General features: G+C 39.7%; 1 protein-coding gene across 4 annotated transcripts in view; it reads right to left on the bottom strand.

Moving 5' to 3' along the window:
- Positions 1-15,035, bottom strand: part of LOC140200486 (rho GTPase-activating protein 26-like) — a 193,425-nt gene that overhangs the window by 139,403 nt on the left and 38,987 nt on the right. For all 4 annotated transcript variants that reach the window (XM_072263883.1, XM_072263884.1, XM_072263881.1 and 1 more), the window contains exon 2: positions 4,174-4,269. In XM_072263883.1, coding sequence (XP_072119984.1) covers positions 4,174-4,269 — 96 coding nt within the window. The remainder of the gene's footprint in view (positions 1-4,173; positions 4,270-15,035) is intronic.

Here is a 15,035-nt window from a genome sequence, read left to right as displayed (position 1 = left end):
TTCTTCCTTGCAAAAGGCTTCTAGTTCTGTGAGATTCTTGTGCTGTCTTGCTATTCAAAAGGTTCAAAGGAACATCTAAACAAGCCCCACACATCAAAGTTGCTGGTGAACGCAGCAGGCCAGGCAGCATCTCTAAGAAGAGGTACAGTCGACGTTTCGGGCCGAGACCCTTTGTCAGGACTAACTGAAAGAAGAGCTAGTAAGAGATTTGAAAGTGGGAGAGGGAGGGGGAGATCCAAATTGATAGGAGAAGACAGGAGGGGGAGGGATGGAGCCAAGAGCTGGACAGTTGATTGGCAAAAGGGATATGAGAGGATCATGGGACAGGTGGCCTAGGGAGAAAGAAAAGGGGGAAGGGGGGGGAAAACCCAGAGGATGGGCAAGGGGTATAGTGAGAGCGACAGAGGGAGAAAAAGGAGAGAGAGAAAAAGAATGTGTTATATAAATAAATAACAGATGGGATATGAGGGGGAGGTGGGGCATAAGCGGAAGTTTGAGAAGTCAATGTTCATGCCATCAGGTTGGAGGCTACCCAGACGGAATATAAGGTGTTGTTCCTCCAACCTGAGTGTGGCTTCACCTTTACAGTAGAGGAGGCCGTGGATAGACATATCAGAATGGGAATGGGACATGGAATTAAAATGTGCGGCCACTGGTAGATCCTGTTTTCTCTGGCGGACAGAGTGTACGTCAACAGTACCTCTTCCTAGAGATGCTGCCTGGCCTGCTGCGTTCACCAGCAACTCTGATGTGTGTTGCTTGAATTTCCAGCATCTGCAGATTTCCTCGTGTTTATGTATCTAAACAAGCCCGATGCATCTTGGAAACAAGTCTTGTGGACTGATGAAGTTAAAATAGAACTTTTTGGCCGCAATGAGCAAAGATATGTTTGGAAAAACAAGGGTGCAGAATTTCATGAAAAGAACCCCTCTCCAACTGTTAAGCACAGGGGTGGATCGATCATGCTTTGGGCTTGTGTTGCGGCCAGTGGCACGGGGAACATTTACTAGCAGAGGGAAGAATGAATTCAATTAAATACCAGCAAATCCTGGAAGCAAACATCACACCATCTGTAAAAAAGCCGAAGATGAAAAAAGGATGGCTTCTACAACAGGATAATGATCCTAAACACACCTCAAAATCCACAATGGACTACCTCAAGAGGCGCAAGCTGAAGGCTTTGCAATGGCCCTCACAATCCCCTGACCTAAACATCATCGAGAATCTGTGGATAGACTTCAAAAGAGCAGTGCATGCTAGACAGGTTATTTTGAAACTGTAAAGGATGGAAATAAAGAAGTTTTCTTGCTTGAAATATTAAAGAAATGCCTCATCTTTAACTTCGTGCCTTTTGGAAATCAATTCATCTTTTACTCACTTAGCTATTCACAGTAACAGAAATTTTGGCCAGGGGTGCCCAAACTTTTGCCTGCCACTGTATATTAAATGACATAATCCTCAGGAGTGTTATTGAACAACACAACTTTAAGTACAAGAGTACAGTTCCCTTAACAAAGCAACACAGATGATGGTGAGCCAAGGCATATGCTTTGTTTGCCTTCATCAACTGTTGCACTGAGTATAGAGTAGGGACGTCATATTGCAGTGTACAAATCATTGGTTCGGCCATTATACATGCAGTTCTGGTCACCACACCAGAGGAAGGATATAATTAAGATAGAAAGAATGGATTCACAGGAATGTTGTTCCAGGTGGGATTGAGTTATGAGAAGGTTGGGACTGTTTTATCTGCATTAAACAAGACCAAGGAGTGATAATACAGAGTTTTATAAAATTATGAGAGACATAGGTAAGGTAGGTGGTCACAGTCTTTTTCAGAGAAGTGGAGTCTAACACTAAGGTATATGTTTAAAATGAAGGAGTAAGGCTTAAAGGGATCTTGAGGGGCAAGGGTTTCACACAGAGGGCGATAGGTGTATGGGAACAATCTGCCAAGGAGGTGGTACTGGCAGGTATAATTACAACATTTTAAAAGATATTTGGGCAGATAATGGATAGGAAAGGTTTAGAAAGACATAGTCCAAACACAAGTGAGTAGGACTGGCATATATCAACATATACAAATTGATCAGCTTGGCCAGCATGTAAGATTGGGCTGAAGGGTCTATTTCCATGGTATATTACTCTATGAATCTAATTCTCAACCATAATTTCTGCAGCCTACTCTATTTCATATGATCTTCTTCTTTCCTTTTGAGAATTTTATTATCACCAAGCAACCCACTACCTCTAACAAATACACACACACAACTTGCACCTATTTTTGAGATCTGACTAAAACTGATGATATTGCGACAATTACTGGCAAATTAGTAAATTTTATATCCAGGTTAATGTCAATTAGAAACTATGTTGAAATTGCCCAATTCACTTAGTTTCAAATATTTGCACTCAATTCTGGACACAATTCTGAGAACAAAATCACAGACACCCCTACTAATCTCCACCAGCACAGCGGAACCATAATTTTGATGGTCAGCATATGGTGGTCAAGCCACTCAAGTCATAACTCAAGATACCCAGAACTATCACAGATAATGAGAACAAAGGAACATTTGACATTTGAAAGCAGCTCAATTTAGACCAAAGGGGAAACCATACAAAATGCTTCAGCATAATGAAACTTGGAAGTTTAACCATGACATTCACATTCTGTGAATTCTTGCATGCTAATTAACCAAAGTTTTTCAATCATGCCTATTTTGTGGGGAAATACTGAATTCTGAACTATTTAAAAAAAAATTAAGGTCCTGAAACATATAGAAATCAAGACAGCAACAATCACTCAGCAAATTAACTTAAACTATGGCTGTCCTTCTGTTCAGGAAGAGTTATAACCAGATTGAAACTAAGCCTACATCATATTTCAGTTTTTGTTGGAGAATTGCACTTCGGGGTAACAAAATTTCAAAGGAAGAACGGGAGCAATGGTGCAGAAAAAGGAGGAATTTTAACAAGCAATGAAATAAAATGTTATACAAGAGCAAACTGTATGGTGAACTTTGTGAACAACACATCCTAGTGGAGGATGCGCCAAGTAAAGGAAAGGTGACAAATTTAATGACTGGAGGTCCACATGAAAGATGCCTTATAAATCAATGGATACGTTTTGAAACTGTGCACAACATATGCAGCAAGCCAGATGTACGTACGGTCAAGTCTCATGTGTAGAACCTGCAGCTCAACCCTGGCTAATCCCTGGCTTGAGCTGCAGTGCTATATGTTTCAATTGCAAACAGAAGAAAACTCTAGCTTGGACTGAAAAAAACAATCAAATCTAGCATTTCACCAAGCAGTAGGTTAATTGGTCATTGTAAATTATCTTATTATTAGGCTAGTGCTAATCAGGTGGGTTGCTTGGTAGTGTGGCTCATTGCAACAGAAGGGCCTGTTCTGTGCCACCTCTTTAAGTAAATAAATAAAAAAACAAACAAATTTAAGGGATGAAACAGTGACTACCAAACATTTATCCAGAATCAGTGAAGCGGTTGTAAACTAACCAAAAAAAAATTATTATGTCTTACCAAAAAGCTCTTCAATTAAAGGCAACTTCAAAAGGACAAAGAGGACTACAAAATTTAGTATACTACCTTCACTATAGCAATGAAGGAGAACTATACAGCCTTTTGAGCCTGCAAATTTTCCCCTATATCCTTTACATTTTAATTGCTTCCTAAAATTATTGTAGGAGAAATAGACTGATACCTCATCTTGTTTTTAGGCCAAAGTAAGATGGAGGCTAGGGATATGTAGCTCAGAGACAGAAATTATTTTTTTCCAAAATCCATCTAAAAATAACATGTTTAAACAATATTGGTTCCTATCTGGAATCATAAGTTGTCACTCCAAGTCATAAACATCTTGTACAATGCATCATGATTCTGCAGTTCACCTTTCCTCACCAAATATCCTTCAAATCTTACCATAATGGGCTATATCCATCTCATATCATGCACCATTTATGCACCAATTTTCCCCAATTAGTCAACTACTGCAAACCCTGAAGGTATTGGAAATTAAGGCCAATTTAAAACGCACCGCCAATTTGCCCTAAGTCCACTTTGTATGATGACCCTGCACCAAATTATCCCTTTGGTACTTTGTGAAGTTTTCCATTAAGCAGGTACAGAGAACAGAATATGTAAAACTCACCTATACAGATCTCATCATCCGTCTCTGCATCTCCAATGCACTGAAACTTAAATTCATTTAACGATTCTGCAAACTTCCTCTTTGCGACGGACAGATCTAAGTTCGGAAAATAGAACACAGTATTAAAAAAAAGTCCAAAGAAAATTTGAGTTAATTATTCTCTTTAGATATATCATGACCCACAGAGCGAAGTGTTAAGTCACCCTAATTATAGTCAATATGAAATACTTAGATATTTCTTGTGCTTTGGTGTCATATGAATGACATTATTATTACAAATTTGTACTTAATTCTCATTAATACAGACATCTGGAATGAAATCTAGGTTGAAGTGGATTCACTTATTATTTCCTTCATTTGAGAAGAGTTGTTTTTTCATCTTCATTCAAGATCCTTTGCAACACTACAAGGTAATTTTAACTGAGTGATTAAAAATGAGCAAATTTATGACCCACCCTCAATGCACTGTTGTTTTACTTATTTCTAGTTAATCATGATGGGCATTCAAATAACCATTCACAGTGAGTCAAATCTGTAATTATATTCAAATAACACTCCATTGGCAGTGATTTCAATTGTCCAGGGTTTGAGACACCTTACAGTCAAAGATTTGTGTCTAAGTTGCTGGTGAACGCAGCAGGCCAGGCAGCATCTCTAGGAAGAGGTGCAGTCGACGTTTCAGGCCGAGACCCTTCGTCAGGACTAACTGAAGGAAGGTTAGTCCTGACGAAGGATCTCGGCCTAAAACGTCGACTGCACCTCTTCCTACAGATGCTGCCTGGCCTGCTGCGTTCACCAGCAACTTTGATGTGTGTTGCTTGAATTTCCAGCATCTGCAGAATTCCTGTTGTTAAAGATTTGTGTCTCTTTTTTTTTTATTTACAAAACTGCATGTTAATCTGGAGAAGCCAGAATGTACCTCTGGTCCATCCAGTATATCTACGGCCTTGATAAATAGTTCAGTTTACAATGCAGATTTGTAATCCCTCCAGAGCTATCACATTCTGATTGCTTGATTTGACACCCATTCCAACCCCCAATCTTTCTAGGAACAGATTTACCAGAAATTTGCATGTGTCAGTTATTCACACCTACAGCTTTCTATTGCCGGCTTTCCCACTGTTAGCTCTACTGTTGTCAATTTGAGTAAAACTACAATATAATCTCTGTCACAAGGATCGAGAGTCCCAAAGGCTGTATTGTCTGTTTGGTGTCTGGGATTGGAACATCTCATCTGACCTGCAGAGGAATTTGGAGTGGGGGGGGGTTAAGATCCAGTTGTCATGGTCCATGTGGGGATACCACTGACGTAGGAAGAACATGGAAAGAGGTTCAACCCAAAAAAGAATTCTAAAAGGAGGATAAGGCAACCATGGCTGATAAGGGAAGTCAAAGACAACATAAAAGTAATAGGTGAGAAAAGATGAAATATGAAGAGAAGCTAACCAACAATATAAAATCCAAAAGATTTTTCAGATATATAAATAGTAACAAGAAAGGCAAGAGTGCTCATTGGACCACTGGAAAATGACATTGGACAGGTGGTAATGGAGAGCAAAGAAACGGCGGCAGATGAATTGATTTTGCCTCAGCCTTCACAGTGACACCAGAAGTATGTGGACAATACAAAAAGAGGTAGAGGGGCAGGTAGTATTCCCTGAGCAGAACATTTCCATAACAATATTCTGAAGAGTAGACAGTTGCCCCTTTATAAATATTTAAGGAAAAACACATAATCTGATCATTACAGCTCTGCTCGCTATGAAGTTTGCTGTGAGCATGACTGCCACGTTTCCTACAATGCAAGAAAGAATACATTTCAAACTGCTTAGCTGGTCAGAGGATGCCTGGGGGGTCAGAAAAGCTGGCAAGAATATGCAATACCATCAGTGCACATTTGTGCTAGTCTCTCTTACATAACATCAAATTCACTCACCCTTCTTGACAGCAATAAATGCAAATTACCAGAATAGAAGGTATATGATGTTCACTAAGTAGTGTATTTAGCTCCCAAATAAGAAACAGAGTTATTCTAGTGGAGATGAAGTTTTAAGTCTTTTCATAAAATTCTGCAAAATAGCTCCCATGTGGACTCCAGAATTTGGCTTCAACACTAAGGATTTCAGGGAACAGTTGCCAAACTCCATTTATTGACAACCTCAAGATGTACTTTTATGTGAATGATTTACTGAATCGGTTCAGAAGACATTATGTCTCAGCTCTTCTTGAATCAACTCTTGAACTTACAAACAATTAAACAGAAGACTATACAACTGTATTCTAACCCCATATACCTCAAAGAAAATGTTACTGCCACCCTCTGAATGACTTGGATTTACAATTAACCACACAAGGGCAAGGACTCATTTAATTGGCGCAATACTATCTCTCTATGTCTTCAGCCCCAAAACATGTTGCTTTCAAGTTAGCAGAAACTTGTCTTTATAGATTCTTTAAAAATGTTCTCTTCCTTTTTTCATACAATCCCTCATGCACTCTCTAATATGTACTATTCTGTATAACTCTTTAGCACCTAAACTAATTAATCCGAGATTGTTCTTTCCTTCCTGTGCTTAGAGGAGTTAGACTGTTAATCCTTGTTACCCCATTGATCTCTGACAGCAACTTCAGTTTGTACTTTCAGGATTTATTAGAGCTGAAAAAGGGATCAACACTGGTGAACCTCAGGGGTGTGTACTTAGCCCTACTCTCTGTATACACATGACTGTGTGGCTAGGCATAGCTCAAATACCATTTATAAATTTGCTGACGATACAACCATTGTTGGTAGGATCTCAGGTGGTGACGAGAGAGCGTACAGGAGTGAGATATGCCAGTTAGTGGAGTGGTGCCGCAGCAACCTGGCACTCAATCTCAGTAAGACGAAAGAGCTGATTGTGGACCTCAGGAAGGGTAAGACGAAGGAACACATACCAATCCTCATAGAGGAATCAGAACCAGAGAGAGTAAGCAGTTTAAAGTTCCTGGGTCTCAAAATCTCTTGAGGATCTAACCTGGTCACCTGGTCCCAACTTATCGACGCAGTTATAAAAAAGGCAAGACAGCGGCTATAATTCATTAGGAGCTTGAAGAGATTTGGTATGTCAACAAATACACTCTAAAACTTCTATAGATGTACCATGGAGACCAGACTGCATCACTGTCTGGTATGGTGGGGGTGGGGGGGAATGCTAAGGCACAGGACTAAAAGAAGCTACAGAGGGTTGTAAATCCAGTCAACTTGATCTAGGGTACTAGCCTACAAAGTACCCAAGACATCTTCGGGGAGTGGTGTCTCAGAGAGGCAGCGTCCATTATTAAGGATCCCCAGCACCCAGGGCATGTCCTTTTCTCACTGTTACCATCAGGTAGGAGGTACAGAAGCCTGAAGGCACACACTCAGCGATTCAGGAACAACTTCTTCCCCTCTGCCATCCAATTTCTGAATAGACATTAAACCCTTGGACACTACCTCACTTTTTTAATATATAGTATTTCTGTTTTTTGCACGATTTTTTTATCTATTCAATACACGTATACTGTAATTGATTTATTATTACTTACTGTATTTGATTTATTTATTATATTAATTTTTTTTCTTCTTCTATATTATGTATTGCATTGAACTGTTGCTGCTAAGTTAACAAATTTCACGTCACATGCTGGCGATAATAAACCTGATTCTGATTCTGAAGAGTTGTAGACAGACCACAAGAGACTCCATTTCTACAAATTTTGGATCATGACTTCAAAATTTGACCAAACCAAAAGAAATGTAAATAAAGACTTCAAACCCAAACAGTCCTGCTAATATAAGTATTCACGGTATAAATGACTTAGGTACCAGGGAATTGGCAGTTCTAGGTACTTCAGGGATGGCTCAATTTCAAGTACTCTTCTTGAGTCAGAAGATTGTGTGTTCTATTCTCACTCCATAAACATGTGCACAACAATTTAAGCTCACACAGAGTGACAGGCATTCTGCGTAGAAACAGGCCCTTAACCCCACCACGCCTATCATGTCTATCTGTAATCATTCCACCTGTCAGCAAAAATTCCATATCTGTCTATGCACTGTTCATTCAAACTCCTGTCCTGATATCTCTTAAAAGTTGTTGGTGTCCTGCCCCATTGCTATCACTGGCAGCTCAGGAATGGCAAGAGATGACAGCAGACTAAGCTAGCGTCCCCACACTAGTCATCGGTTTTGGCAAGGCTTGCATGCTATACAAAGGATACAAAGCAGTAGGCCAGTGTCATGGCAACAACACATACGCCCCGATGAATTCAGTGCATTCTATCGTCAATTCAAACAGAAGGTCAGTGAAATAAAAGCATCTGCCTGGACACCCTCTGATGCATTTGTACCCATGGTCATCATTACAGGTGTCAAATTAGCATTCCTGATAGTGAAAAGAGCGCAAAGCAGCAGTCCCAGATGGAGCCACCAGTGTGTCTTCTGATCCCATGCAAAACAGATGGCAGGACTATTTGCAGATATCTTTTCTTTAGAGATTAGCTTTATTTGTCACATGTACATCCAAACATACAGTGAAATGCATCATTTTGCATCAGTGACCAACACAGTCTGATGATTGTGCTAGGGCAGCCTACAAGTGTCGCCACACTTCTGGTACCAATATAGCGTGCTTAACCTTACTCCAATATGTGCCAAAGAAAAATAAACTGCCTTAATGACTATCAAGTTGCTCTAACATCCATTATCATACTGTGTTGAGAGTCTGGTCATGGCACACATCAACTCCAGCCTCTCACACAACCTCATCCTACTGCAATTCTCTGATCACCAAAAGAGGTCCATGGCAGATGTCATCTCTCTGGCCCTGCACTTATTTTGGGACTTCTGGATAATACCTAGTCAAACTCCTATTTATTTTTTGACTCTAGTTCCACCTTCAACACCATTATTTCACACAAACTCATCTCCAAACTCCTAACATTAGGAATCTGCATCCACCTCTGCAAATGGATCTTTGATTGCCTGACCAACAGATTACAACCAATTGAGACAGGTAACAACACCTCCTCCATGATTATTCTCAACACCAGTGTCCTGCAAGGCTGCATCCTCAGTCCCTTACTATATTCCCTATATATAAAACTGTGTGGCCAAGTTCTATAGAGGGCAGAATCTCAAACAATGATGGGAAGGAGTACAGAAAGGAGCTGAAGAGTCTTGTGGCCTGTTGCAAGACAACAGCTTTCCCTCAATGTCAACAGAACAAAGGAGCAGAGTATATGTCCTATTTGATTCAATTGTACTGAGATGGAGAAGGTTAAAAGTTTCAAATCCCTTGGTGTAAATATCACCAACAATTTGTCCTGGTCCAATCACATGGACACTATGGCTAAGAAAAACTCACAAATGCCTCCACTTCCTCAGAAGGCAAAAGAAACACAGCACTTCCCCAATGACTCATATCATTTATTTACAGATGAACCAGTATCCTATCCAGATGCATTATAGTTTGATATGACAACTGCTCTCCCCAAGGCTGCAAGAAATTGCAGAAAGTTGTGAACACAGCCCAAACCAGCCTCCCCGCCATTTACACTTCTCAGAAAGCAGCCAACATAATAAAGGACCCTTCCCACCACAGCCATTCTTTCTTCTCTTCTCCTTGTCAGGCAGAATATATAAAGGCTTGAGAACATACCACTAGACTTGAGGACAACTGCTAACCTGCTGTTATTAGACTCTTGAATATACCTCTCATATGCTAAAAGATTAACTCTTGATCTCACAACCTATCTCATCATGGCCTTGTACTTTATTTTCTGCCTGCACTGTATTTCTTCTGTAACTGTAACACTATGTTCTGCATTGTTGTCCTTTTCACTCCCTAAATGAATGCGATGCAATTGAAAGCTTTTCACTGTGCTTTGGTACATAGTAAACCAATACCAGCTACCCACTGTATGAAAAACTTCCCAAAATTCACCTCTTCCCTCTTGGCTGAACTAAATTCCACCTGTTATTCACTTGCTCACACTCCCAGTTGTTCTGTATCTTGTTGCAACCTTAGGCAACCTTCTTCACTGACAGCTATACAGTCAATTTAAATGACATCTGCAAATTTAATAACCATGCCACCTACATTCTCTTCCAACTCATTAATATACATGATGAACATTAAAGGACATAAGCACCAGAGATTCTACAGATACTGGAAATCTTAAGCAACGCACACAAAATGCTCTAGAAACTCAGCAAATCAGACACCATCTACGGATGGGAAAAAATGGAGAGGAATGTTCTGATGAATGGTCTCAGCCTAAAACATCAACTGTTTACTCCCCTCCATTGATGCAGCCTGACATGTTTCTCCAGCCTCTAGTGCTTTCCACTCCCTTCCCCTTTTCCCAACCACAATTCCTCTCACCCTGTTCCCTTCCCACTCTCAGACCCCAATAGAGCCCCGTATCAGAATCAGGTTTATCCTCACTCATATACGTCATGAAATTTGTATTTTTTTGAGACAGCAGGATAGTGCAATTTAAATTACTATGGTACTATGCAAAAGTCTTAGGCATCCTAGCCATATACATGTGCCTCAGACTTTTGCACAGTACTGTAGCACCAATAAAAGGACACCAATAACATCTTGCTTGCACAGCAGGAGTATATTGTTTCCCGTAACATGAAAGCATCCTGATTGATTATAAATCACCTCCATTATAACCTAATTGGTTATAAAATACCGAGTCATCCAACAATCATGCAAGTGTATTTTCTTTCTATATACTTGAAGCATATACAGTACATCCTCTCTGTAGGTGACAGCTCAGACTAAGGTGCAGTCTGCCTGCAACAATGAAGTGCCATGAGTATATGTGGGCAGGTTCTGAGAGTCACAAACATACCGGTTCCACTCTACCAGCAAATTCCAATCTCTGCTCCACCTCTGGACTCTTCTTGGAGTTAACTTCTAGAGCGGTAGCATACTGAGCTAGCAAATCTACTTTGACTGTTCTGGACATGTTCATTTGAATGAAAATTTTATTGCTCACTACAAATATGAGGGGTGATTGATAAGTTTGTGGCTTAAGGTAGAAGGAGTCCATTTTAGAAAACCTTGCACATTTATTTTTCAATATAGTCCCTTCCTACATGTACACACTTAGTCCAGCAGTCGTGGAGCATACGGATCCCTTCTCTGTAGAAATGGTCCACAGCAGGGGTGATTGAGAAGTTCATGGCCTAAAGTAGAAGGCGATGAGTTATTAACTTCAAACTTTCTGCATTATCACTCAAAGAGTTGAACTGCACGTGCATGTAACGAGAGCGTCCTGGACCTCCAGGTAGTCCACAGCAGGGGTGATTGATAAGTTCATGGCCTAAGGCAAAAGGAGATGAGTTATACAGCTCTCATTACATGCACGTGCAGTTCAACACTTTGAGTGAAAATGCAGAAAGTCTGAAGTTTCTCCTCATCTCCTACTACTTTAGGCCATGAACTTAACAATTACCCCTGCCGCGGACCACTTTCTGGAGGCCCAAGATGCCGACTTCTACAAAGAAGTGATCCATATGCTCCATGACCGCTGGACTAAGTGTGTAAATGTAGGAAAAATAAATGTGCTAGGTTTTCTAAAATTGACTCCTTCTATCTTAGGCCACAAACTTATGAATCACCCCTCGTATTATTTGAGGCTGAAAGTACAGTGTCATTTAACACCAATTTATAAGTGCCCCTACCTTAGTGGCTCAAATAAACTCATGACCAAAGTGCCTTTGCAGGTGCTGAGAAAATTGTAGGCAAACATACCAGACACATGGCCCTCAAATCCAGCAGATTCTGGACAAAACGAGGTGTAGAATAACGACTGGTTATAGAACAGAGTAATTAGAAATAAAAATATGTAATGCTGGACCTTCATCTCCATTTCACTTTCCACAGATACCAGAACTACTGAGTATTTGCAGCATTTCTTTTTTTAGATTTCTAGCAAGTGTCGTATTTTGCTTTACAGTAATAAAGGCTGAAGGTGGAAGTTAGTTATTCAGATCACCTTTCTACAATGCCACACAACTTGCATTAATAATTCAGATGCAGGAATTAGACAGCAATTCTAAAATTTGTAAAATCATAATAATGGAATGTGTATGAAAACAGTGGCAATCTATAAGACATCACATTCTCAGTATTATTTTGACTTGCACAGGAAGGAGGAGCACACAGAGGAAATCCACACATTCACAAAGGAAGAGACAAACGACACACCACCAGCACCAGGACTGAACCCAGGCCATTCGAGCAGCTTCAGTGTAGCTGTACCACTATGCCACGCCATGGTCCATTGCTCCTCTCCTCATCCGCAGGGTATGTCCTACAAAACAGCTGGCTAATCTCACATTCCTACCCAAATGAGTGGTAGTGATCAAGGATGGAAATTGTGTCTAACGTTATCTCTACATTAATAAGATTGTTTCACCACAAGTAATATTTGAGGGTGAAATAAGGACACCATTGATAAAGAGTCATAGAATCACACAGCAAGGAAATGGGCTCTTTGGTGTAGTACTGTATGTCCATGCCAGCCATCAGGTATCTATCTACAGAAATCCTATTTTACAGCACCAGGTCCATAGCCTTCTATACCATGACAGTTCAAAGTGCACATCTAATAGTTCTGAGAATACCTACTCCTCAGGCATATATTCAAACTATGGCTTGTGGTTGTGGAGAAATCTGTTATGGGGGGAAAAATTTCACTTTCTACTCTATTTGTGCCTCTCATAATACAGCTCATGCAGGTTCACCCTCACCCTTCCCTACTCCAAAGTAAAGCAAAGACAACTTATCTGATCTGTTCCCAAAGTTGAACTGATTCCACCCAGGCAACATCTGGTGCATTCCTCTGTACCATCTCGGTTGTAAAATGGTAACCAGAAGTACACACAGCACTCCAGCTGTGTCCCAAACATGCCCTAAACTCCCTACTCTTATATTCATAAAGAGGAGACGAAACTAGATAAGCAGAAAGCAAAAGGCAACAGAACACATTCTGAAGGACTAGATGAAGTTGGAGCATACTTGATGCAACTGACTTTTTTTAAAGCTACAGCCAGTAGTAGAATAAACCAGTTAAAAGGGTAGAAAATTGGATGACAAAAGCTTGAGTTTTCTATAACAATAAATGTTGGAAAATTGTGAAGAGCTTATTCTTACAAGAATTTCATCATGTTTTAATTGTGTTGCAAGCAGAGGGCAAGATTTATTTTACAGAGTGACAAAAACAAAGGTTATACGTAAAAACAAACCCCAAGCAAATTACTTTCAGGTCACCTGGGAACAGTTGATTCTCAACTGCCTCTCAATTTGCCTTTAACCATCAAAGCAAAGAACAACTCATGTGCATAGTGTAAAATAAAATGTTCTGATTCTACCCCATAAAAAGAAATCAATACTCTATTCTATTAATTTGTTGCAATTTATAACACTTGATTATTCAGAATTTTTCATTAAATCTATGCAAGAGCTTTTGTTGTATCTTCTCCTCTAGTACATTTTAAAGTTGGTAAATAAGTTCAAGTTTATTGTCATCTGACTGTACATACATATAACCAAATGAAACCACATTCTTCTGGACCAAGGTACATCCACAATATCGCACATAAATCAAAATATTACAAGAATAAGATATAACTCATAATATATGTGGTGCACTGCACTAATTTGCACTGAAAATAGATTCACAAAAAGCTATGCATGTGCAGTTATGTTAAAGGTGATACTAATCAACATCCAATTATTTCAAAACCACAAGACCTGTCCTTTTCAGTAAAAACCTGCCTGTGACTGGTTTCATTTGTGAATACTGCAGTGTCACTTGATACAGTTTTAAATACTTACCTCATCAGTTTTAATGTATTTATAGTATGAAGGTGAAGGAAGATGCATCGATATTGATAGACTTCTGTTCCACTTTGTGCTGTGCAACAGCACCAAGGTTATATGTGATGCAGGCATTCTGCAATGCAGTTTCTTCCTGCACTATCAAAGGACATCTGGTCATCATATTACCTATAAAAGCAAGTCCCTTCCTAACCACATCAACTCTCCACACTCACAGTAGGCAAAGTAGATAGAAGCAATTTTTAAGAAAGGGCTGCAGAAAAATCAGTATTATATAATTAGGGCATATTAATTTTTTTTGTGAAACGGAGGTAAAATGTAGGTAAAAGATGCAGGTCAAATAGTTCCATTTTGTGCTGCTGCCAATAGATTGCTCCAATCTCTCTCATGATGCTGTTTCTCCATTGCCTCAGCTGCTCCTGACGAAGGGTCTTGGCCTGAAACGTCAACTGTACCTCTTCCTAGAGATGCTGCCTGGCCTGCTGTGTTCACCAGCAACTTTGATGTGTGTCACCTAAAATGCCAGCTATTAGAGCATTCCAGATTGTGAAATGCCTATTAACACATCTTTACTGAATCAGCAATAAATAAAGTGAATACAAAATCATTAGGACAAAAATAGAAGCAGTTTATAGACATATTTTTTAAAGTTTCAATTATATTAATAAAGTTATAGTGCACAATAAGCACCATACATTCTATCTAGCCTGCTTAAGTGAGTTGTGAAGCAACAGCACCACTACCCACATAAAGCTGGAGGCAAATTGCCAGACTGTCTCCTGATTGGCAAGACACAGTGCAAACCAATGCTTAAAGATACTGTATCTTCAGACCCTGTTAAATCATATCTCCAGTCCAACTGTTCAAAAATGTCAGAAGTGGAATGTTTGTGAATGTTTGACATTCAAACATGGAAGAATATCCAAAAATATATTTAAAACACTGTCACTGCACTTATTATGGCATTTGCTAGCATTAAAC

This window comes from Mobula birostris, chromosome 7, assembly GCF_030028105.1.
Source record: "Mobula birostris isolate sMobBir1 chromosome 7, sMobBir1.hap1, whole genome shotgun sequence".
NCBI classification, from domain to species: domain Eukaryota; kingdom Metazoa; phylum Chordata; class Chondrichthyes; order Myliobatiformes; family Myliobatidae; genus Mobula; species Mobula birostris.
This window is presented reverse-complemented; position numbering and strand designations above follow the sequence as displayed.